The 24,821-nt window shown below is 46.0% G+C and overlaps 1 protein-coding gene across 1 annotated transcript in view; it reads left to right on the top strand.

Moving 5' to 3' along the window:
* LOC140717301 (uncharacterized) overlaps window positions 1-24,821 on the top strand; it is a 66,776-nt gene that overhangs the window by 15,983 nt on the left and 25,972 nt on the right. The window contains exons 4-6 of the mRNA XM_073030755.1: window positions 3,494-3,607; window positions 11,133-11,204; window positions 18,626-18,739. Coding sequence (XP_072886856.1) covers window positions 3,494-3,607; window positions 11,133-11,204; window positions 18,626-18,739 — 300 coding nt within the window. The remainder of the gene's footprint in view (window positions 1-3,493; window positions 3,608-11,132; window positions 11,205-18,625; window positions 18,740-24,821) is intronic.

The raw sequence follows: 24,821 nt of genomic DNA, 5'->3' as shown, positions 1-24,821 counted from the left end.
GGGAGTCATGTAAGGAGCGATCACTGCAGAAAGCAGAAAGGGGGGTGAGGGAAAGATGCGCTTGGTAGTGGGATCCCGTTGGAGATGGCGGAAGTTGCGGAGAATTTTATGTTGGACCTGGAGTCTGGTGGGGTGGTAGGTGAGGACAAGAGGAACCCCATCCTGAGTGGGGTGGCGGGAGGATGGGTTGAGAGCAGATGTGCGTGAAATGGGAGAGATGTGTTTAAGAGCAGAGTTGATGGTGGATGAAGGGAAACCCCTTTCTTTAAAAAAGGAAGACATCTCCTTCATCCTGGAATGGAAAACCTCATCCTGAGAGCAAATGCAGCAGAGATGGAGGAATTGCGAGAAGGGGATGGCATTTTTGCAAGAGACAGGATGGGAAGAGGAATAGTCCAGATGGCAGTGAGAGTCTGTAGGCTTATTGTAGACATCAGTAGATAGGCCGTCTCCAGAGATGGAGACAGAAAGATCAAGAAAGGGGAGGGAAGTGTCAGAAATGGACCAGGTAAATTTTAGGGCAGGGTGAAAGTTGGAGGCAAAGTTAGTGAAGTCAACGAGCTCAGTATGCACACCAACGCAGTTGTCGATGTAGTGAAGGTTGGGTCTGGAATCCAAAAAGAAGCAGAGAGCTTTGAGACCTTCCTGGTGGGGGACAGAGATATATAGGGACTTCACATCCATAGTGAAAATAAGGCGCTGGGGGCCAAGGAACTTAAAATCATTGAAAAAAATTCAGAGCATGAGAAGTGTCACAAACTTAGGTGGGAAGGGATTGAACAAGAGGGGATAAAATAGTGTCGAGTTATGCAGAAATGAGTTCGGTGGGGCAGGAGCAAGCTGAGACAATGGGTCTACCTGGACAGGCAGGTTTGTAGATCTTGGGTAGGAGGTAGAAACAGGAAGTGCGGGGTGTGAGAACTTGCAGAGGATTATTTCAAGGGTAAAGGGACAATTTTGAATGAGGTTGGAGGCAACATCGGATGCACAACAAATCTGGCAGGGTTTGCAAGATATTACTTCCTACAAAGTGAAACCCAATAGCATGAATGACAGTGATGCTTCACTACCAGATGAACTCAACGCCTTCTCTGCCCGCTTTGAAAGGGAGAACACAACTACAGCTGTGAAGATCCCTGCTGCACCTGATGACCCTGTGATCTCTGTCTCAGAGGCCGATGTTAAACTGTCTTTAAAGAGAGTGAACCCTCGCAAGTTGGAAGATCCTGACAGAGTACCTGGAAAGGCTCTGTAAACCTGTGCCAACCAACTGGCGGGAGTATTCAAGGACATTTTCAACCTCTTACTGCTACGGGCAGAAGTTCCCACTTGCTTTAAAAAGGCAACAGTTATACCAGAGCCTTAGAAGGATAACATGAACTGCCTTAATGAGTACTACTCCCAGTAGTACTCACATCGACAGTGATGAAATGCTTTGAGAGGTTGGTCATGACGAGACTGAACTCCTGCCTCAGCAAGAACCTGGACCTGTTGCAATTTTCCATTCGCCACAATAGGTCAACGGCGGATGCAATCTTATAGGCTCTCCACATGGCTTTAGACCAGCTGGAAAACAGAAACACCTGTGTCAGGATGCTGTTCATCGACTGTAACTCAGTATTTAATACCATCATTCCCACAATCCTGATTGAGAAGTTGCAGAACCTGGGCTTCTGTACCTTCATCTGCAATTGGATCCTCGACTTCCTAACCAGAAGACCACAATCTGTACGGATTGGTAATAGCATATCCTCTTCACTGATGATCAACACTGGCACACCTCAGGGGTGTGTGCTTAGCCCACTGCTCTACTCTCTATATACCCAGGACTGTGTGGCTAGGCATAGCTCAAATACTATCTGTTAATTTGCTAATGATACAACCATTATTGGTAGAATCTCAGGTGGCGATTAGTGGGCATACAGGAGTGAGATATGCCAACTAGTGGCATGGTGCCGCAGCAACAACCTGGCACTCAACGTCAGTAAGACAAAAGAGCTGATTGTGGACTTCCGGAAGGGTAAGACAAAGGAACATGTACCAATCCTCAAAGAGGGATCAGGTGGAGAGAGTGAGCAGCTTCAAGTCCCTGGGTGTCATGACCTCTGAGGATCTAACCTGGTCCCAACATATCGATGCAGTTATAAAGAAAGCAAGATAGTGGTGATACTTTTGTTAGGAGTTTGAGGATATTTGGTATGTGAACAAATATACTCAAAAACTTCGATAGAAGTGCCGTGGAGAGCATTCTGACAGGCTGCGTCACTGTCTGGTATTGCGGGGGGGGTGGGGGGGGGAGGGAGCTACTGCACAGGACCGAAAGAAGCTGCAGAGGTTTGTAAATTTAGTCAGCTGCATCTTGGTTACTAGCCTACAAGGTACCTAGGACATCTTCAGGGAGCAGTGTCTCAGAAAGGCAGCGTCTGTTATTAAGGACCCCCAGCACCCAGTGCATGCCCTTTTCTCACTGTTACCATCAGGTAGGAGGTACAGAAGCCTGAAGGCACACACTCAGCGATTCAGAAACAGCTTCTTCCCCTCTGTCATCCAATTCCTAAATGGAAATTGAACCCTTGGACACTACCTCACTTTATTTTTAATTCATAGTATTTCTGTTTTCTTTGCACAATTTTTAATCTATTCAATATACGTATACTGTATAAACTATACTGAATAAGCATCATTTATTTATTTCTCTTCTATTTTATGTATTTTTATGTATTGCATTGAACTGCTGCTGCTAAGTTAACAAATTTCATGTCACATGTCGGTGAAAATAAACCTGATTCTGATTTTTGTTTTCAACAACGCCTTCCAATCAATGAATGCAAGGGAACACCACCTTCTCTCTCTTCCTCCTCAAGTTTCCTCCTCAATGTTCTCTGCTGATTCACAGACTAATTACTAAATGAAGTCTTGTCACGGAGAGACAGGAATCATGAAAAGGGCAGATGACCCCAGGTTTGGTCAGGGAGTTGTGTATTAAAGAAGAGTTTAATGGATCAGGGAGGGATAGAGAGCTTTATTGGGGGTAAATTCAAGATAAGGAACAAGACAGCTCAAAGCACAAAGTGATGACGATCAGGTTGTCTCAGGTGGACGGGAGGAAAGGGATGCAGAAATACAGAAACTTATAGACTAAGAGAGACGGGGAGGTGAAAGGTATCATGTGGGTCAGTGTAGTGCACTCCCAGAGGAGTGGCCATTGCAACACCAGAAGGAGCAGCTGGTGCAGAATATTGGCAGGAGGTGACCTGGAAAGATTGGACTGGAGACCTCTGAGGACAACTGATCAGGCTCGTGAATTGTCTGTTCCAGGTTTCCCACCGTACAGGACATGCAGTCGATAAGACTGGGCAGAGGTTGGCACATGCCTGTCCCTGCAGAGTGAAAGTGGAACAGTTTGGTTGTTTGCAACATTGTGCAGCTGTTGTGGTCATTTCTCTGGTGAATTGTTACATGTTTTCTTATTTGAATTTATTTTCACTTGCAGGTTATTCAATCAAGGACACTTTATTTTATACCTTGCAGCTCATTGGCCTGATTTTGCCATTGGTAAATGTTCTGCTTCTGTTTTACTTGATCTGCAAGAAGAAGTTTCATGCAGGTATGTGACTTTACCTTTGTTTATAAGCTCCAGTTACCTCTCCAAGTAATTTGTGACTAATTTTAACAAAGACATTATTGAAATGAAAAACTTGAAAAATCACCCCCCTTCCCCCACAGACACCCCCCCCCCCCCAACACACTGTGACCTGTGGGATGAAACTGCATCATTTTTCATCCAGCTGTGAAGTGCTGGTCACAGTGATACCATCTCTTACCTGACTCCAGAGGGATCTTTAGAAGAAGTCGGGTTGAGAGGAAGCTATCACAGCTGTCTGGTATTTGACACGTGGTGTTGTTCAACTTCAAAATGAAATCAGCTGAGGTTGGAGGGACAGAATCCCCTTTATCCCAGTGATGATGAGGTGTTTGCATGATAGGTATCCCTCTGACCCTCGATAGAATTCAGTGTTGGGAGGCCTCTCACCGATCTTTCCTGGATATTTGCAATAGTTTTGTTTTCAACAGCACCTTCCAGATAGTCAGCACAAGGGAACACATTCCCCCTCTTCCTCTCCAAGTTGTAAACTATCCAGGGTTCAAAATATTGACATTCCTTCCTCATGGCCGAATTCAAGGAAAGCCTGGTTAAGTTCGGTTTGAGATCTACTTCACAATACAGAGTAAAGTTGTCCAAGAATAGAATCGATGTTTGTACATTAAATACCCCCTGCTGATTCACAGGCAAATGATGAAATGAAGTCTGGCATCAAACCAAGTAAAGCAAAATGTTGCAAGGGGGCAACTGAAGAGAACCCAAGTACAGGACACCAGCGCGTCAACTGAGTTGGGGAGGCTGGCGTAGACCTGAACGTAGAACAGCAAACCGGAGATCTCGACAAGGAGACGGGATTTACAGGGACTATCTAGAAACTAGAGCGGAATTTAGAACTAACGGTTCTAATTGGATAAGCGATCGAAGTATCACAAGAGAATTGACCAACAAACTGGCAACCTGTGATAGAGTCGCCATCGTACTTATTTCCCAGTCTCTGATGAAAACCAGGTGTACGGTAATTGGGTAAACTAGCAGCAAATGACTGAAATTGTGTCATGATCAGGGAGAAAGAAGTGTTAAAGGGGAACGGCCAACAGGAACCATGACAGTACCCCTCCCTCAACGGGAGCCTCCAAGTGACCCCCCCAGGCTTGTCTGGATGGTCCCGATGGAAATCCTGGATGAGAGAGGGGTTCAAGATGAAGGAGTGGGGGATCCAGGAACATTCTTCCAGACCATACCCTTCCCAGTCAACCAGGTACTGGAGACCCCTGCCCCGACGGCGGGCATCCAATAACCGCCGGATGGTCGTCGATGATCCAGGGGGGTGGAGGGGGTTCAGTCGGAGGGCACAAGGGACTGACAGAAACCGGTTTTAACTGGGAGATGTGAAATGTAGGATGGATCGGTATAGATGTAGGTAGTTTGAGCCAGATTGCCGTGGGATTGATAATGCTCTCAATCTTGAAAGGTCCCAGGAAGTGGGGGGGGGGGGGGGGGCGAGATTCTTGGGCTCGTTCTTGAGAGGAATGTCTCTGGACAAGAGCCACACCTTCTGTCCAGGTCGATACTCAGGAGCAGGGGGTACGATGACGGTCGGCAATTTTTCGGTTACAGTTGGCTGAGCGAAGCAGGGCCGTGCCTGTGTCTTTACAGATTTTTCGGCACCTGTGTATATGGGCCTGGACTGACGGCATCGCAATTTCCTCTTCCTGGGCGGGAAACAGCGGGGGTTGATACCCAAGAGAGCTTTCAAATGGAGATTTTCCGGTAGCGGTGCTGACCAGGGAGTTGTGGGCGTATTCTACCCATGCGAGCTGGTTGCTCCAGGTAGATGGGTTGTTGGCTGTCATACAACGTAACGCCACCTCCAACTCCTGGTTGACCACTCCATTTGCCCATTCGGCTGTGGGTGAAACCCGGACGACAGGCTAACTGAGGCACCAAGGGTTCGACAAAAGGATCTCCAAACTTGTGAAATGAATTGAGGTCCCCGGTCGGAGACAATATCCAAAGGGATTCCGTGAAATTGGAAAACGTGGGTGACGGGAAGGTCTGCGGTCTCCAGCGTGGAAGGTGATTTAGGGATAGCTATGAAATGTACCGACTTGGAGAAATGATCCACTACAGTGAGTATGGCTGTGTTTCCATGTGAAGAGGGTAGACCGGTGACAAAATCTAAAGCAATGTGGGACCAGGGACACCCAGGGACAGGTAGGGGATGGAGTAATCCCGCCGGTGGCCGATGGGAGGCTTTTCCACAGGTGCAGACGGAATATGAGGAAACATAGGAATGGGTATCAGCGTCCATGGAGGGCCACCAGAAGTGCCTCTTCAGGAGGGTCAGGGTCCGATTGATTCCGGGATGGCAGGCAAAACAAGAAGTGTGCCCCCACTGTAGAACCTGTGATCAAACAGCATCGGGTACAAAGAGGCGATTGGGAGGTCCGGTGCCTGGGTTGGGTTGAGTCCGTTGGGCCTCTTTGACTCTGAACTCAATCTCCCAGGTGAGGGCAGCCACTACACAGGATGGTGGAAGAATGGTCTCGGGGTTGTGAAGGTCCTTCTCGGAAACGTATTGGCTGGAGAGGGCATCGGGCTTCCCATTCTTGGACCCCGGACAATAGCTGAGGGAAAACCTGAACCGGCCAAAAAATAATGCCCAACGGGCCTGGCGGGATTTCAGACATTTGGTGGTCTGGATATATTCAAGGTTCTTGTGGTCTGTCCAGATGATGAACGGGTGTTCCGCCCCCTCCAACCAGTGCCTCCACTCCTCCAAAGTCTGTTTGAACGCTAGTAACTCCTGGTTCCCCACGTCGTAGTTTCATTCAGCGGGAGACAGTCGGCAAGAGAAGAAGGCACAGGGATGTAGTTTCTGATCTGGGCCCGAACATTGTGACAGTACCGCTCCCACCCCCAAGTCAGAGGCGTCAACCTCCACAATGAACTGACAGGAGGGGTCCGGTTGAATCTGAACGGGGGCAGATGTGAAACACCTCTTCAGTTCGGCGAATGCTGAGTCCGCCTCGGAGTTCCAAAGGAAAGGTGTGGCAGGTGAGGTAAGTCGGGTAAGGGGAGCCGCCACCTGACTGTAGTTTCTGATGCACCGGCGATAGAAGTTCACAAACCCCAGGAACCGTTGGAGTTGCTTGTGATCCGTGGGTTTGGGCCACTCCGCCACAGCCCGGATCTTCTCGGGATCAGCTCTCACCTGTCCGCTCTCGATGATATAACCTAGGAAGCTGACCGAGGGGACGTGGAATTCGCATTTCTCCGTCTTTACGAATAATTTATTCTCCCCCAGCCTCTGCAGGACTTGACGGACATGGTGCACATGTTGCTGGGGACTGCTGGAAAAAGATCAGGATGTCATCCAGGCAGACAAACACAAAGCGGTTAATGAAGTATCTCAGTACTTCGTTAATCAAGGCTTGTAAAACTGCGGGGGCATTGGTGAGACAAAAGGCATGACCAAGTACTCAAAATGGCCTAAAAGGGTATTGAAAGCAGTCTTCTACTCGTCCCCCTCCCTTATCCGGACCAAATGGTAGGCATTTAGGAGGTCCAACTTCAAAAAGATGGTGGCTTCATGAAGTGGCTCGAATGCAGAATTTATAAGAGGCAGTGGGTACTTGTTCTTCATGGTTATATGATTTAGTAGTCAATGCAGGGACGGAGAGAACCATCCTTCTTCCCCACAAAGAAAACCCTGCGCCCACCGGGGAGGATGAGGGTCGGATAATGCCCGCCGCGAGAGATTCACTGATGTAACCCTCCATTGCTTCCCTCTCTGGCCGGGACAAGTTATACAGCCGACTGGTGGGTAGAGGAGCTCTGGGGAGAAGGTCGATAGCACAATCGTAAGGTCGGTGTGGAGGTGTGGGGAAAAGGTGCGTTGTTTACTAAACACTTGTCCCAGGTCATGGTACCCCGCTGGAACCCTGGACAAGTCGGGGGGGTTCAACGGCAAACGAGGTCGTGGTGGTTCTAACAGGGGAAAGGGCCGACTGTAGACAGGTGGCGTGACAAAACGGACTCCAGCTGACGATCTTCCCGGTGGACCAATCAATGCAAGGATTATGGTGGCTTAACCAGGGGTACCCGAGTACCATCGAAGCTCGAGGAGAGGAAATTAGGTTAAATTGTACCTGCTCCTGAGGATTCCCAGAGAGGATCAAAGACAGTGGTGGAGTACGGTGAGTGACTCGGGCCAGAAGTCTTCCGTCCAGTGCCCGGGCTTCCAGAGGGGTAGTCAACGGCTCCCGAGGAATTCCGGTCTGGGCATCTATGTCTTCATCCAACAGATTCCCCTCAGCACCGGAGTCTATCAAGGCAGACAAGGACAGGGACTGTTGGTTGTAGGTTACAGTAGCTTGGATCTGCATCCAGGATTGGGGGGCAGAAGGGAATGTAGTTTGATTCACCAGGGTCCCCCTTTCTACTGGTGAGCCCTCTCTTTTGGCCGAAGGGAGCAGGTAGCATGAAAATGGCCCGACTGACTACAATAGAAACAATCCCCGGCTCTGAATCTCCGGGGTCGCTCTGTGGGAGAAAGACGGCTCCGTCCCAGCTGCGTTGGGTCCTCTCCTGGAGTGGTGGAAACGGCCGGGCCGGGTGCTATTCTAGGAACGGGAGGATGCGAGGGGTTAAGGTTGGAAGTAGATGGTAAAGCGTGGCGTGGGGTGGCCAAAGGAGCAGGGTGACTGGTTCTCTTCCTCTGCCGTTCTCGGATTCGGTTGTCCAACCTAGAGGTTAGGGAGATCACTGAATCCAGGCTGTTAGTGTCATCCCTCGCCGCTAACTCATCCTTTACTTTGTCGCAGAGGCCTTGCTGGAGTAACTCCAGGAGTGCCTCATCATTCCAACCCGAGTTGGCCGCTAGCGTCCGGAACTCCACGAGTATTCGGCAGCACTGCGTGAGCCTTGACAAAGGGTGAGCAGACGCTTGGCGGCATCTTTACCACGGATGGGATGGTCAAAAATCTTCCTTATTTCTGAAATGAAGGTGGGGAAGAAAAAGCAGGTCTCTGGCTGATTGTCCCAAATCACGGTGGCCCAAGCTAAAGCATTTCCTCGCAACAACCCCATAATGTAAGCTATTTTCGATCTGTCCATGGCGTACGTGGATGGCTGCTGCTCGAACACCAAGGAGCATTGCAGAAGTAAAGCCCGGCACTTCCCCAGATCTCTGGCGTAGGGTTCTGGTTCGGGTACGTGCGGCTCACTTGACGGACGTGTAGTGGATGCATTGGGCGTCGCCACTATAGGCTGTCTGGGTTGGTCATACAGAGCTCCCGGGGTCGACGGGGTAAGATGGACGGATACTCGGTCGACCTGTTCACTGACCTTCTTTACGTCTACTGACAGGGAGCGGAGGTTCTCCATGACATCCCGAAGCAGCTGATCATGCCAGCCCAGTAGGGAACCCTGGCTGGCGAGGGCTTGTTGCAGGAGATTCGTGTCCGCTGGGTTCATGCTGGCCGGTTTGTCCTGTTGCAAAGGGGGCAACTGAAGAGAACCCAAGTGCAGGGCACCGGCGCGTCGACTGAGTTGGGGAGGCTGGCGTAGACCTGAACGTAGAACAGGAAACAAGGAGCCGGGATTTACAGGAACTATCTAGAAACCAGAGCGGAACTTAGAACTAACGGCTCTAATCGGACAAGGGAGCAAAGTATCACATGAAAGTTGACCAACAAACTGACAACCTGTTATAGAGTTGCCATCGTACTTATTTCCCAGTCTCTGATGAAAACCAGGTGTACAGTAATTGGGTAAACTAGCAGCAAATGACTGAAATTGGGGCATAATCAGGGACAAAGAAGTGTTAAAGAGGAACGGCCAACAGGAACTATGACACAAAATAAGGGCAGATGACCCCAGGCTCGGTCAGACAGTGGGGTGTCAAAGAAAAGCTTGAAGGATTAAGGAAAGGGGGTGAGCTTTAGTGGGGTAAATACAGAGGTAAAGAAAAATTTGCTGAAAGCACAAAGAGCAAGCTTGCTGAGAAGGAGGGGATTAGAACAGAAATATAAAGGTTTATAGACTGCAGAGAGGAAGGGGGAAGCGAGTTGTAAAGTCAAAGAGGTTTCTGAAAGTATTGATGAGCATTGAGCTGTAATCTGAGTGAGAACCAGTGTAGGGCAACAAATCTGAGAAAATGACAATCACCAGGGAAGAAATACTGAGTCAGTTGTTGGAGCTGACATCTGACAAGTTGGATATCCAGATGGACCTCATCCTGGGGTCTAAAAGAGGCAGTTAATAACATACTTCATGCAGCAATTTAAATGTTCTCACTATTCTGAAAAGTTTCCATTAAATTGGACAACAGCAAACGTGATTGCTTTATACAAAGGTATAAAGAAACGGCAGGAGAGTATGGGTGAGGGTGATGTGTGGATGTGAAACTTGGCAAGGAGATGGGGTAGAATATGGAGACAGATAAATCCAGAGACAGATACAATTTTCAGTACTGGAGTGATGGGTAACATTTCGAAGGGTTGATCCTGTGGGCAGATTGAAGGAGCAGAGACAGATGTATGATCTCGATCACAACCATCATGGCATCCTGATAAGTTGCTGCAAAAGTTAAAGGATGGAACTAAGGCATTATTTTTATATTCAGGATAATCTTTCAACACGTCTACATAAAATGTTCCAGCATGTGGACTGTTCAGCCTGCACCCTCGTGGAGTTCAGTTTTCAATTTGAACCAGAACACTGTCCGATGCCATTGAACAGCTGGAAACAGTGATGTTGTGATTCTCTGCATCAGAACAGGCTGTACTGTCAGACATGGAACTCAGTCACTGGCAAAATGTTTAATTGCAGTCCTCCAGGTCACTGGGATAATTCAGCAGGACTGATTTACAGTGGCCTGATATCCCATCCACTGGATGTACACACAGACAAACTACAGAGTACCTGTCATTTCCACATGTGATGCCTGTGGGTCAGTAAGTTATCAAATGTAGTGTTTCCAGAGGGAACCAGAAGATGCTTTTCGTCCCTCCCTGGTCTCTCCACTTGTTGCCAGTGTGTGAAAGCTCTCTGAACCTCCTTCAGTCCAATGCTTGAATGTCTGGTCCAGTTCTGAGCTGGTTGATTGCCTCATGTTAGGACACTGAACATCACAATGAACCTGACCAAGCCCGGGTTCATCTCTGTTCACTGCAGCACTTCATTGATGCAAGTTTTGAATAAGTTGTGTAGATTGTAACTCAGGGGGATTACTACCATCAGGGAGGAGGCACAGGAGCCTGAAGACACACATTCAATGATTTAGGAACAGCTTCTTCCCCTCTGTCATCAGATTTCTGAACGGTCTGTGAACCCATGAAGATGGCCTCACTATATTTGCTCTCTTTTTCACAACTATATATTTCATTGTAATTTATAGTCTCTTATTTATTGCTCTGTACTGTTGCCACAAAACAACGAATTTCATGAGATATGTCAGTGATGATTAACCTGAGTCTGAATTCTGATTCTGAGAATTTCAAATGTTTTTAATTTCTTTTTTTAGGTGGGATATTCTTCCAAACTATCTTTAACCTGGTATTCTTACTTGTCATTTCTGTCAGCAATTCGATTCCAGGTAAGTGCTCGAACATTATTCTGTATTTACATGAAATGATGTACTTGGTACTGAGCAGAGGGATAGAATGAAGTGTCTCTGTCAGAACATTGTGAGCTGCTTCATCTGGACCACAAACACAGACAGTCCTTGGCCCCACAGCTGAGGCCTGGGGAACCTGCTGGAGGTTTAAAATATCTGAATGTCCATTTTAGTTTAAATCCCTGTTCAGAACAACTGGCCACACAAAATTTCAGACAATTATAGACAAATTATGCAAAGTCAAATTTTGTTTCTGAACATAATCTCAGGGCCTGTCATTCCTTTCTGGATTCAGTATTGAATTCAGTAACATTAGGTAACTTGCGTTCTCTGTTTATCTTTGTCAGAACCAGCCATTTCTGCCAGTCATCTATCTGACATTGCCTCATGTTTTTTCTCTCTCTATTGACAAGTCATGTCCTACAGCCCCGTTATTTGTGATGGGTGACACTGACAAAGAAGCTTTATGAGCTTCTAATTGCAACAGTAACTCAGCATATCAGAGATATTCCCTTTGATCCACCCATTCCTGCCCCATCATCTCTGTTACAGAGTGAAAGAGAAGTACAGCACAGAAACAAGCTCTTTGGCCCATCTAGTCCATGCTGAGCCATTTAAACTACCTACTTCCATCATGTAGCACTGGGTCCATAGACCTCAGTACCCCTACCATCCATGTACCTCTCCAAACTTCTCCTAAAGGCCGAAATCACGGTTGCATGCGTCAATTGTGCTGGCAGCTCGTTCCACGCTCTCGCGACGCTTTGAGTGAAGTTTCCCCTCGTGTTCCCCTTACTCCTTTCACCATTAACCCATAACCTCCAGTTGAAATTCCATCCAACCGCAGTGAAAAAAACCTGAAGTATACCCTTCGTAACTTTGTATACTTATATCAAATCTCCTCTGTCTTCTAGGCTCCAAAGAATAAAGTCCAAACCTTTTCAATCTTTCCATATAACTCAGGTGCTCCAGACCCAGCAACATGCTTATAAAATTTCTCTGTATTCTCTCAATCTTATTTACAACTATCCTGTAGGTAGGAGACCAGAACTGCACACTGTACTCCAAATTATACCTCCCCAGTGTCTAGTACAACTTCAACGTAACATCCCATCTCCTGCACTCAATACTTAGATTTATAAAGGCCAATGTGCCAAAAGCTTTCTTGATGACCCTATCAATCTGTGACACCACTTTCAATGAATTATGGACTTGTATCCCCAGATCCCCTTCATCTACTAAACTCCTCAGTGTCCGACTATTCACTGTGTTCATCCTACCAAAGTGCAATACCTCACACTTGTCTGCTTTAAATTCCATCTGCCATTTTTCAGCCCATTTTTCCAGCTGGTCCCGATCCCGCTGCAAGCCATGATGGTCTTCCTCACTGTTCACTGCACCCCCAATATTGCTGTCATCCACAAAGTTGCTGATCCAGTTAACCACATTATCATCCAGATAGATGATATAGATGACAATCAATGGACCCAACACCAATTCCTCGGCACTCCACTGGTCACAGGTCTCTGGTCAGACAGGCAACCATCTACTACCTGTAGTCTGTATAGAGTCCATGAAGTTGATGCCATTTTGCCTTGCTTCTATAGCCTCTGTGTCTGTCTGCTGAGTAAATACAGATGTAAAATATGCATTTAAGATCTCCTCTATCACTTTTGGCTCCACACATGTATTACCATTCTGATCTTCCAGAGGCCCAATTTTGTCACTTGAAATCCTTTTGCTCTTAACATATCTGTAGAATCCCTTAGGATTCTCCTTCACCTCATCTGCTAAAGCAACCTCAAGCCTTCTTTTATCCCTCCTGATTTCTTTCTTAACTTATGGAGTTTCTTATACTCCATAAGCACCTCATTTGTTCTTACCTGCCTGTACCTGCAATGTACCTCTTTTTTTTTCTTAAACAAGGACACAATATCTCTTGAAAACCAAAATTCCCCACACTTGTTATCTTTACCTTTTATTTAGACAGGCACATACAAGCTTTGTATTCTCAAAATTTTATTTTTGAAGGCCTCCCACTTACCAAGTGCACATTTGCCAGAAAACATACTGTTCGAATCGACACCTACTAGATCTTCCCCTATACCATCAAAATTGGCCTTTCTCCAATTTAGAATCTTAACCTGCAGACCAGACCTATCTTTCTGCAGATTTTCTTCAAAACTAATGACATTGTGATCACAAGATGCAAAGTGTTCTAATACACACACTTCTGTCACCTTTCCTATCTCATTGCATATACGGGTAGTCCCCAAGTTACGTACGTCCGACTTACGGATAACTTGTACTTACGAACTGAGGAAGGAGAATGCTATCAGCCATTTTAAGTCGGATCGTGACGCTGTCCGCCATTTTAAGTCGGATCGTGACGCCGTCTGCCACTTAATGTCGTTGCTGTTGACACTGTGTTGAGTGTTTAACTTTGTATTTGGCTTAAATTTTCCTAGTAAGATTCACCCTGACCCCGCCCCGAGTTCCCAAGTTCGACCCAGTGACAGACTGCTCCCGTGCCGGGTTGATGTCAATCCAGTGACTCCCGTACCGTCTGTGCCAGGTTGATGTCGAGCTCACAACTCGACCTCATTAAAAAAAAGTGTCACCTCCAGTTTAAATTCCTACGCGGAATATTGTGGAGGATCAAATACCCAAACCCAGCACAGCCCCCACTTGTCCCATTTAACCTGTCTCAGTGCAGTGGTCCTTAGGACCCAGCAGACCTCGGGAGCCGGCAGAGCTCGGGACCCGCCGCCCATAGTGTTTCTGTTCCATTGACGGGAAGTTTCCATAACTTCCCTACTTGTTTCCATTACCTTACACAATTCAATATCCTTCTCCTTAGTGGATACCGAAGAAAAGAAATTGTTCAAAATCTCCCCCATCTCTTTCGGCTCCACACACACAGCTGTCCACTCTGATTCTCAAAGTGACCAATTTTATCCCTCACTATCCTTTTGCTATTAATATAACTGTAGAAACCCTTTGGATTTATTTTCACCTTACTTGCCAAAGCAACCTCCTATCTTCTTTTAGTTTTTCTAATTACTTTCTTAAGATTATTTTACATTCTTTATATTCCTGGAGCACCTCATTTACTCCATGCTGCCTATATTTATTGTAAATCTCTCTCTTTTTCCAAACCAAGTTTCCAATATCCCTTGAAAACCATGGCTCTCTCAAACTTTTAACCTTTCCTTTCAACCTAACAGGAACATAAAGATTCTGTACCCTCAAAATTTCACCTTTAAATGACCTCCATTTCTCTATTACATCCTTCCCATAAAACAACTTGTCTCAATCCACTCCTTTTAAATCCTTTCACATCTCCTCAAAGTTAACCTTTCTCCAATCAAAACTCTCAACCCTGGGCCCAGACCTATCCTTCTCCATCATTATATTGAAACTAATGGTATTGTGATCACTGGACCCGAAGTGCTCCCCAACACATACGTCTGTCACCTGACCTATTTCATTCCCTAACAGAAGATCCAACACTGCCCCTTCTCTAGTTGGTACCTCTAAGTATTGCTGTAAAAACTATCCTGCACACATTTTACAAGCTCCACACCATCCAGCCCTTTTACAGAATGGGCTTCCCAGTCTATGTGTGGAAAACTAAAATCTCCCACTATCACAACCTTGTGCTTATTACAAATATCTGCTATCTCCTTCCAAATTTGCTCCTCCAATTCTCACTGCACATTAGGTGGTCTAATTTCCTAACAGCAGGACAATTATCACACATTCTTTCGTTGGGACTTCTAATACTGATGAAGAAAATTTCCTGAACACCTTTGACAATCTCTATCCAGTATGAACCTTTGACACTATGGGAGTCCACTTCAATATGTTGAAAGTTAAAATCAGCAACTATAACAACCTTATATGTCTTGCAACAGTCTGCAAACTTTCTGTAAATTTGTTCCTCTAAACCCCACGGAGTTTCGTATAATCTGTAATGTGTCCAATTAACATGTTCACACATTCCTTATTCCTCAGTTCCACAATATATGCCTCACTAGATGAGTTCTCCAGTCTGGCCTGGCTGAACACTGCCAGGATATTATCCTTGAATAGTAAAACACCCTCTCCTCCTTTAATCCCTCCCACTCTGTTATGTCTAAAACAACGGAACCCCAGAATATTGAGCTGCCAGTCCTGCCCCTCCTGCAAACAAGTCTCCCTAATGGCTACAATACCATATTCCCAGGTGTTGGTCCATGCTGTGAGCTCATTCGCATTTTCTACAGTACTTCTTACATTGATGTATACATAGTTCAGGACACAAGGCTCAACCTTTTGATTCCCGTCTGTTCCCACAACCTTTCCACTATCTGTTCTGACACTCTGGTTCCCATCCAGATGCAACTCCAGTTTAACAACTCCTCCCCAACCCCATGCAGCACTCACAAACGTTTCCACTCGGATATTAGAGTCCCTCCAGTTCAGGTGCAAACTGACTTCTGAACAGGTCCCATTTTCCCTGGAAGAGAGCCCAATGTTCCAAGAATCTGATGCCCTCCCTCCTACACCAATTCCTTCACCATGTGTTAAACTGTATAATCTTCCTATTTCTGGCCGCATTCACGCGTGGCCTGAGTAGCAATCCTGAGATCGCAACCCTGGAAGTTCTGCTTTTCAACTTAGCTCCAAACTCCTGAACTCACTTTGCAGAACCTTTTCACTCTTCCTACCTACATGGACCACGACTTCTGTCTGTTCACCCTCCCACCTAAGAATTCTGAGGACTTAATCCAAAATGTCCTGGACCCAGGCACCCAGGAGGCAGCATAACATCTGGGAATCTCATTCTTGTCCACAGAACCTCCTTTCTGTTCCCTAACAAATGAATCTCCAACAGCTCACCCCTTCTCCCTCCTTCCCTCCCGAGTTACAGAGCCAGACTCAGTACCAGAGACCTGACCGCTGTGACTTTCCTCTGCTAGGTCATTCCCCCCCAACAATATCCAAGTGGTGTACCTGTTGTTGATGGGGATGGCCACAGTGGTACTCTGCACTGGCTGTTTAATCCCTTTCCTGTCATGACTGTCACCCAATTTCCTGTGTTCTCCACCTTGGGTATAACTACTTCTCGTTATGTACTATCTATCAACCCCTCAGCCTCCCAAATGATCCAGAGTTCTTCCAGTTCCAGCTCCAAATCCTTAACACAAAGTGTGTGAAGCTGTAGCTGGAAGCATTTCTCACAGGTGTAGTTGTCAGGGACACTGGAGTTCTCCCTGACTTCCCACGTCCCGCAAGAGGAGCATTCCACTATCCTGCCTGGCATCTCTACTGTTCCTAACTGAGCAACCATAAAGAAGGAAAAACAATAAAATGTGGGGGGGGGGGGGAACTCTACCTGTAGCTTTGTTTTTGCTGTCTTTGTCTGAAAACTCTCCTCACTGAAGCCTTGAAGAGCTAAAGCCTCAAAATCTCCACTCTAACTCTGTCCACTCTAACGATGGCTGCTCCACTAGCCACTGCCTCACTCTAATTTGTTCATGCCAATCGATCCTGAATTCTGGTTGGACGCTGCCCAAAGCACCAAACTGCCATGAGACACTGCATTTTCTGCACAATGGGCGAACGAGAGTGAACTATGTCTCCTCAAGCGTCCAATCTCTCATATAGAACGCTGCTCAAACGACTATCTAAAGTCATTCTCCCTATTCTGAGAGTGTCCAGGACCTGCAATATTAACTCTGTTTCAGCTTCCGCAGATGCTACACAAACTGCTGTGTGTTTCCTACATTTTTATTTATTATTAAACACAGAGCTGATAGATTTTAAATAGTAAATATCTAAAAGCACCAGTGATCCAATCCCCATGGGAGAGCAGAGTTTCTAATTATTGATTAATATAATGTAATGAACAGGCATTGAAAATGGTCAAAACTGAAGGAAAAGCAAGTTCCAATGGAGAAATTCGGACTGTCCAATAGGATATTGATAGATTCAATGAGTGAGTGATAACTCAGTACATGGAGTTTAATACAGGAAAGCGTGAGGTGGGGCCCTTGAGTAAGAGGAGTCAGACTGTAATGTCAATGGAGAGGAATTGTAAATGAGTGAATTGCAGAGGGATCAAGATGTTCTTGTAAAGGAATCACAAAAGATCTGGTGCAGCAAGTAATTAGGAACAGGAGTGACATATAAACCTTAATTGGAAGGGATTTGGAGATCAGAAATGGGGAAGTATTTTACAGTTGTGCAGAGTGTTGGGGAGTCCACTTGGTATTGTGTCCCCCTTGTTTAAACACAACTGCACTGCCACTGCAGGCAGTCCAAAAGTGATTCATATGAGTAATTCCTGGGATGAGTGTGTTTTCCCACCACAAGCAGTTGGGAGGTATTTAAAGAAGAGCTGGATAAATATTTGAAAGATTGGGGAATTTGGGATTGTGTGGGACTGGGACAGAAGAGGAGATGGATAAATATTTGAAAGATTGGGGAATTCAGGATTGTGTGGGACTGGGACAGAAGAGGAGATGGATAAATATTTGAAAGATTGGGGAATTCGGGATTGTGTGGGACTGGGACAGAAGAGGAGATGGGGCCTGAGGCAGATCAGCTCCAATTGTATTGAATGGTGGGGCAGGTTTAAGGAGCTGAGTGACCAACTCCCCTCTTATTTTCTTATGTTTGTTATCTTCTTGCAAAACACAATGGATTGTGGTCCTTAACACAAGAGATTCTGCAAATACTGGAAATCCAGAGAAACTCACACAAAATGCAGGAGGAACTCAGGAGGTCTGACAACATCTATGGAAAGGAATAAAGAGTTGATGTTTCTGGCTACCCTTCATCAGGACCAGAAAGAAAGGGGAAAGAGCCAGAATAGGAAGGTGGGGGAAGGGGAAAGAGTACAAGGTGAAAGGTGAAGCCATGTGGACGGGGAGGTAGGTGGGTGGGGGAGGGGTGAAGTGAGAAGCTGGGAGGTAATAGGTGCAAAAGGTAAATGGCTGACAAATGAATCCAATCGGGCAGGAGAGTGGTCGATGAGAGGAAGGGATGGAGGAGGGGCAGGAGCTTCTGATAGTGAACTCATCAAGATTTGGCCGTCTCAACACCAGAAGGAGCACCCAGTGCAGAATATTGGCAGCAGGTAACAGGGAAATACTGGCTGAGGAAGAGAGAGTGAGTCAGTCTGTTCTTGGCCGGCGTAACAAATCAGAGGCTTGTTCACCCAGCACAGCAGGTAGAAGCAGTCGGTGCAGACCAGAAGTCAAGGTTGACAAGACTGGGCAGTGATGAGCACATCTCTTCCCTGCAGGAGATAAGGGGAACAAATTGGTTGTGGCAACAATTGGCAGCTCTCCTGCTCATTTTTCTGGTGTATTGTTGCATGTTTGCTGATTTGAATGTATTTGTAATTGCAGGTTTTTACAGCGAGGACACTGTCACATTTGCTGCTTCAATCACTATGGTGGTGTTGTTTACAGTGGCTTTTACTTCATTTGTGATTCTTTGGTGGAAAACATTTGGGTATATGGGTAAGTGTTATTGTCTACACTTGTGTATAAACTTCAGGCATCTCTCCAAGGAAATTGCAGTTCATTTTAAAAGAAAAATCACCCCCCCCCCCACCACTCTGTGTCCCTGAGACATGAGGGGTGAATTTCCCTGTATTTTTGCCCAGTTGTGGAGTGGTGTTTCACAGAGACACCACTGCTGGAACGATTCCAGAGTCACCTCTGACCTGGCGTCAGAGATGGTACTTGAGGGTAAAATGTCTCAACTCAGTTGTGTTACACACATTATGTTGTCAAAGGTGCTGTGACTCGTGATGTAGAGGTGAGGAGTGAGGGCCCACTCCTCACTGCACACACATGGCTCCTCCATGGAGAGAGTTAAGAGCACCAAGTTTCTGAGAGTGCACAAAATTGATGATCTTACCTGGTCCCCAAACACCATCCAGAAATCTTTGTGATCCCCTACCATCAGGCAGGATGTACCATAGCATTAGTACAAGAAATGTTAGGATGAGAAACAGTTTCTTCCCTCCAGGTCGTAAAACTATTGAACTTCGTGCCACCACCCAGGTCTCATCGTGTATGGAGCACCAGTAGTGTTATACTGTTTACTTTTCAGTTGTATTATATATGCACCTTGTTATTGGTTAATTTATTTGTGGTGATATTACTTTGTGTTATGCACGTGAGTTACATGTACTGTGTTGTGAACATTAATCCAGAGGAAAGTGGTCTCATTTGATGGTATACATGTATAAGGTTGAATTACAATAACTTGAAAGTTGCTCATTAATCCTGATGAAGGGGAGGTGAGAGAGTGGTAAAGCCCCTCCTCATGACATGGATTTTAGCAAAGTTTTGTTAAAGTTCCCCATGGCATACTCAAGAAACTAAATGTCCACGGGATCCAAGAAAAGATGGTGTTGGAATAAAAATTGGTTCAGAGGGAGGAAGCAAACAGTGAGGATCAATGGGAGTTTCAGTGTCTGGAGGGCCATGTGTGGTGAGTTAAGCAGGGCTCAGTAATGGGTCCCTTGTTGTTTACGGTTCATCTCAATGATTTGAACTTGAATTGAGGATCACGATCAGGAAGTTTCCTGTTGATCACAAAAGTGGGTTCTTGCCTTTCTGTTTTGTGCACAGCGCTGGTGATGGGAGATGTGAAAGGGTGAGGAACAATACCTGAGGAGAGGGAACTATTAGTAATGGCATTAACATTGGAACCAGGAGAGGAGGTTGGTGATGAACAGGATCTAACAGAAAGAGGGTTGAGGATGAAAAAGAAATGGATAGAATCCAGACTCAATGCAATTTCAACACCAGGGCATCGAGGGACATTTGGGAGGGTTGGTCCAGTGGGCAAAGGGAAGTAGGGAAACTACAGGGGCAGATGCACAGTCTGAATCCCAGCCATTCATGGGTTCAGTGCACATTGTTAGAATATTTCAGCATGGTGAATTGTGGAAACAGTGGTGAATTAGGGGTTCTCTTTGCATTTCTGCATAGTCTTTGAATAAACAATTGGTGAAGGAGAGCAGGACCTGATGATGCTGAATAGGGTGCAGCCAGATCTGACGATGGGCGTTTAAAGCCATTTTTCACTGAGAACACACCCACACTTGCATCTCTCATTTGAGGGAGTGCAGATGGAGGCTCCACCACAGCAGACACTCAGATGAGGGATTAATGTAGGTTTTCACAAATAAAATGAAGTGAGGCATTTTATATTTAATGAAACCCGTAACACATTTTATTGAACTCCCAAACCAACATACAAAAACACGCTAAAACTTTTTACATAATAATGTCATCTCATCAGACCAGCCTCTTAAAGTGAAACCCCAACTCAATGTGGATGGTTCTGAATTATGTACATTTCTGCCAATCACGTTACCCTACACAGGCCCCTCTGGAATTAACTAAAACCAGCATTGTGAGCCTGTCTGAAGCTCGGATCAGCAGCCCGGCTCGGGTCCTGTGCTCGTCCAGAGGTGATGGCAGGGGCATGGCAGTGGAATACTCCAAATCTCGGTGGGCTGGTTTAAGGCGATATTCTGAAATATGTTCAGGTTTATCCCTCTTATCAATGATAAAAGTCTTTTCCCTCCATTCCAAAGTGCAGAATGGGCCCTTGTAAGGGGGCCTAAGGGGATGTTGGTTTGCATCAATGAGGTGGAATGTAGGTCAACAGAAACCCAAGAGTGATTTAATTTGTAGCCTGAGAAAAAAACACTCAGGACAACAAATACCTTTTTGGGTCTTTAATTCCTTTATCTGTTTCAGATATTTTAATGCAGAAAGAGGGTATCAAAATAAAAATATCAAGATGAATTTAAAGAAATGCACAGTTCCTGCTGTTACAATTTCAGCTTAACTTTGGTCCACACACTTGTGTGTCAACTAATTACACATGTAGTATGAAAATAAATTAAACAAAATATACAAAACCTACAGTAGTGGCAATTCTATAAAAAACAAAACAGACAACATTAGAATCCCACCAACGCTGTATCTTGTACACAAAATTGAAAATATCAATAAATACATCTCATCTTACTCACTTTGGCACACACATGCTTAACGTCCAAACACGTACAGGCTGGACCCTGAAACGAATTCTCCTCGCTCACGCTACTCAGCCAATACGGAACTTTACACAACCACGCCATCCTGTGCTGATACCTTACTCGCCAAAATCTGAGAAAAGCAGCTCCCAGCACTCGATGTTTGTCTTTGCAGAACATTGTAACTCTTCTTTCTGTTCCACATGTGCATAATGACGTCACTGTTTTCTCTTAAAAGCACAGGCAGCTATTTTAGTGTTACCAGGGTGAATGCACAAATACACTTTTAACAATAAACAATAATATTGAACAGTCACCTGGTTACATTCTCCCCTACATACAGGTAAGCATCCTCGATTACTTGCTCACTGCAAAGGTATTTTTAACCTCGTTAACTGCTTCTCTGAATGGAACTGAACCTCGACCGGCCAGTATCTGTGACACTGCTGCAGGACTTATGGAGGCCACATCTCGGACTGACCTTAGTTCGTGATGTGGGTTAGAGTGCTGTCCAGCATTTACTCTTTTACTCCTGTGGGATACTACAACAGGAGGACCACCAACATCTGACCCTGTATCATCAGTCACAGGTCCAACAGTCTCAGTTCCAGACATTCTTACAGTTCCAGAAGATATGTTGTCAAGGCTGGAGTCAAGATTCTGTACACCCTGTTCTGACACATCTTCCACCAATATCACATCATTCTCTAAATCCTCAGAATCTGATTCAGGTCCCAGGGACATGAGTTTATAGTCTCCTTTGAGGAGCTGGGGTGGGAAGGTTCTCACAGGGCCTGATGTCCACCCTGTTCACCCTCCTGATAGGCCCTCCCTCCAAAGGTTCCACAGTGTATGTGTTGTCTAGTACCTACACCAGCCTGTAGACGGTTGATTTCCAAGCATCCTGGACTTTACGGCTTTTCTTTACCCCGTATAGTTTTCAGAGTTCAGCTATGACCTCACTTTCGAAGTTACGGTCCTGGTCAGAATGCAACCTCACAGGAGCTCCATACTTCATAAACCATTCGCTCGAGAGGACCTTTGCCGTGGTATCGGCATTTTGAACCCGAGTTGGGAATGCTTGGGTGAATTTTGTAAAAATGTCTGTGACTACTTAGACGATCTCACTCCCATCAGCTGTCGGCTCAAGCACAGTGAAATCTGCAGCAACAACTTTGAGCGGCCCAAAATTTATTTCATGGGGGCACACTACGGTAGGAAGGGGCGTTGACAATTGACTTGCCAGAGGTAGCAGTGCCTTCAGATTCCTCCAGAAACATGTGGAAGAACACCAGCTGAGTCTGTCCACAAAAATCCAGGTGTACAGGGCTGCCGTCATCACAACACTGCTATACGGCTCCGAAGCCTGGGTCTTGTACGGCAAGCAAATCCAGTTGCTCAAGTACTTCCATCAGTGCTGCCTCTGCTCCATCGTGGGTATCAGCTGACCGGATCGTGTCTCCAACAGTGAGGTCCCAGAGAAGCTCAACGTCCAAGCATTGAAGCCACTTTGCTGCTCAGGCAGCTCTGCTGGCCAGGACACGTCTCACATGGACAACTCCAGGTTACCGAAAGCTGTACTCTACAGAGAACTCTCTCAGGGAAAGAGAGATCACCGTGTCTTGCACAAGAGATAGATGGATAGATACTTTATTCATCCCCATGGGGAAATTCAACTTTTTTTCCAATGTCCCATACACTTGTTGTAGCAAAACTAATTACATACAATACTTAACTCAGTAAAAACAAAATATGATATGCATCTAAATCACTATCTCCAAAAGCATTAATAATAGCTTTTAAAAAGTTCTTAAGTCCTGGCGGTAGAATTGTAAAGCCTAATGGCATTGGGGAGTATTGACCTCTTCATCCTGTCTGAGGAGCATTGCATCGATAGTAACCTGTCGCTGAAACTGCTTCTCTGTCTCTGGATGGTGCTATGTAGAGGATGTTCAGAGTTATCCATAATTGACCGTAGCCTACTCAGCGCCCTTCGCTCAGCTACCGATGTTAAACTCTCCAGTACTTTGCCCACGACAGAGCCCGCCTTCCTTACCAGCTTATTAAGACGTGAGGCGTCCCTCTTCTTAATGCTTTCTCCCCAACACGCCACCACAAAGAAGAGGGCACTCTCCACAACTGACCTATAGAACATCTTCAGCATCTCACTACAGACATTGAATGACGCCAACCTTCTTAGGAAGTACAGTCGACTCTGTGCCTTCCTGCACAAGGCATCTGTGTTGGCAGTCCAGTCTAGCTTCTCGTCTAACTGTACTCCCAGATACTTGTAGGTCTTAACCTGCTCCACACATTCTCCATTAATGATCACTGGCTCCATATGAGGCCTAGATCTCCTAAAGTCCACCACCATCTCCTTGGTCTTGGTGATATTGAGACGCAGGTAGTTTGAGTTGCACCATATCACAAAGTCCTGTATCAGTTTCCTATACTCCTCCTCCTGTCCATTCCTGACACACCCCACTATGGCCGTGTCATCAGCGAACTTCTGCACATGGCAGGACTCCGAGTTATATTGGAAGTCTGATGTGTACAGGGTGAACAGGACCGGAGAGAGCATGGTCCCCTGCGGCGCTCCTGTGCTGCTGACCACCGTGTCAGACCTACAGTCTCCCAACCGCACATACTGAGGTCTATCTGTCAAGTAGTCCACTATCCAATCCACCATGTGAGAGTCTACTCCCATCTCCGTTAGAGGTACAAAGACCAACTTAAGCAGCAGCTCTCTCAGACAGATATCGAGGTGAATGAGTGGCAGCAGCTGGCTTGTGACAGAGACCGCTGGAGAACACTGATCCACGGTGTAGACAGGAATTTTCAGGAATCCAGAAGAGCGACTGCTGAAGAGAAGAGGAGACGCAGGAAGGATGCAGTAAGTTGTTTGTCACAGACTGGGCTCAATGGAATAGGACAACTTGGATCACCAGTCCATGAAACACCCATTGATAAATAGCTTTCACTGTAGAGACGGACTGTTGGTGTCCATTGTTGCACTAGTGTAGAGAAGTGACTCAAAAGATTGTAATTCAAAAATCACCACACTGGAACATCAGACATGTCTGTAAAACACAGGGGTTAGTAAAATATAAAAACGGGTGAGTCCATTCTGTGTTCTGAAAACATACTTCATGCTCCTCATCACCTACTGTCCCCTCCTCCGTGCAGTACAGCGCTCACCAATTATCAGCCTACCATCCTCCCCTCCGTGCAGTACAGTTCTCAACAACTGTCAATGGCCAAGTAAACACGGCCCCACTCTGCACTGCCATACTGGGCTGAGAGACATCTAATGAGATTGCAGTGTCTGCTCGGTCACTGCCAACCACTGTGAGTGCTAACATCACACGTTGCATGGAATTCAAATAGACAAAGTTTATTCTTTCAATCACAAACTCTCATGGGACCCTGGCTGAGAAAGCCTGGAATACATGGCTTTGCTGCCAAGTTTGCAGATGATACAAAGATTGGTGGAGAGGCTGGTAGTGTTGAGGAAAAAGGAAAGCTGCAGAAGGACTTAG

This window comes from Hemitrygon akajei, chromosome 2 (genome assembly GCF_048418815.1).
Source record: "Hemitrygon akajei chromosome 2, sHemAka1.3, whole genome shotgun sequence".
NCBI classification, from domain to species: Eukaryota; Metazoa; Chordata; class Chondrichthyes; order Myliobatiformes; family Dasyatidae; genus Hemitrygon; species Hemitrygon akajei.
This window is presented reverse-complemented; position numbering and strand designations above follow the sequence as displayed.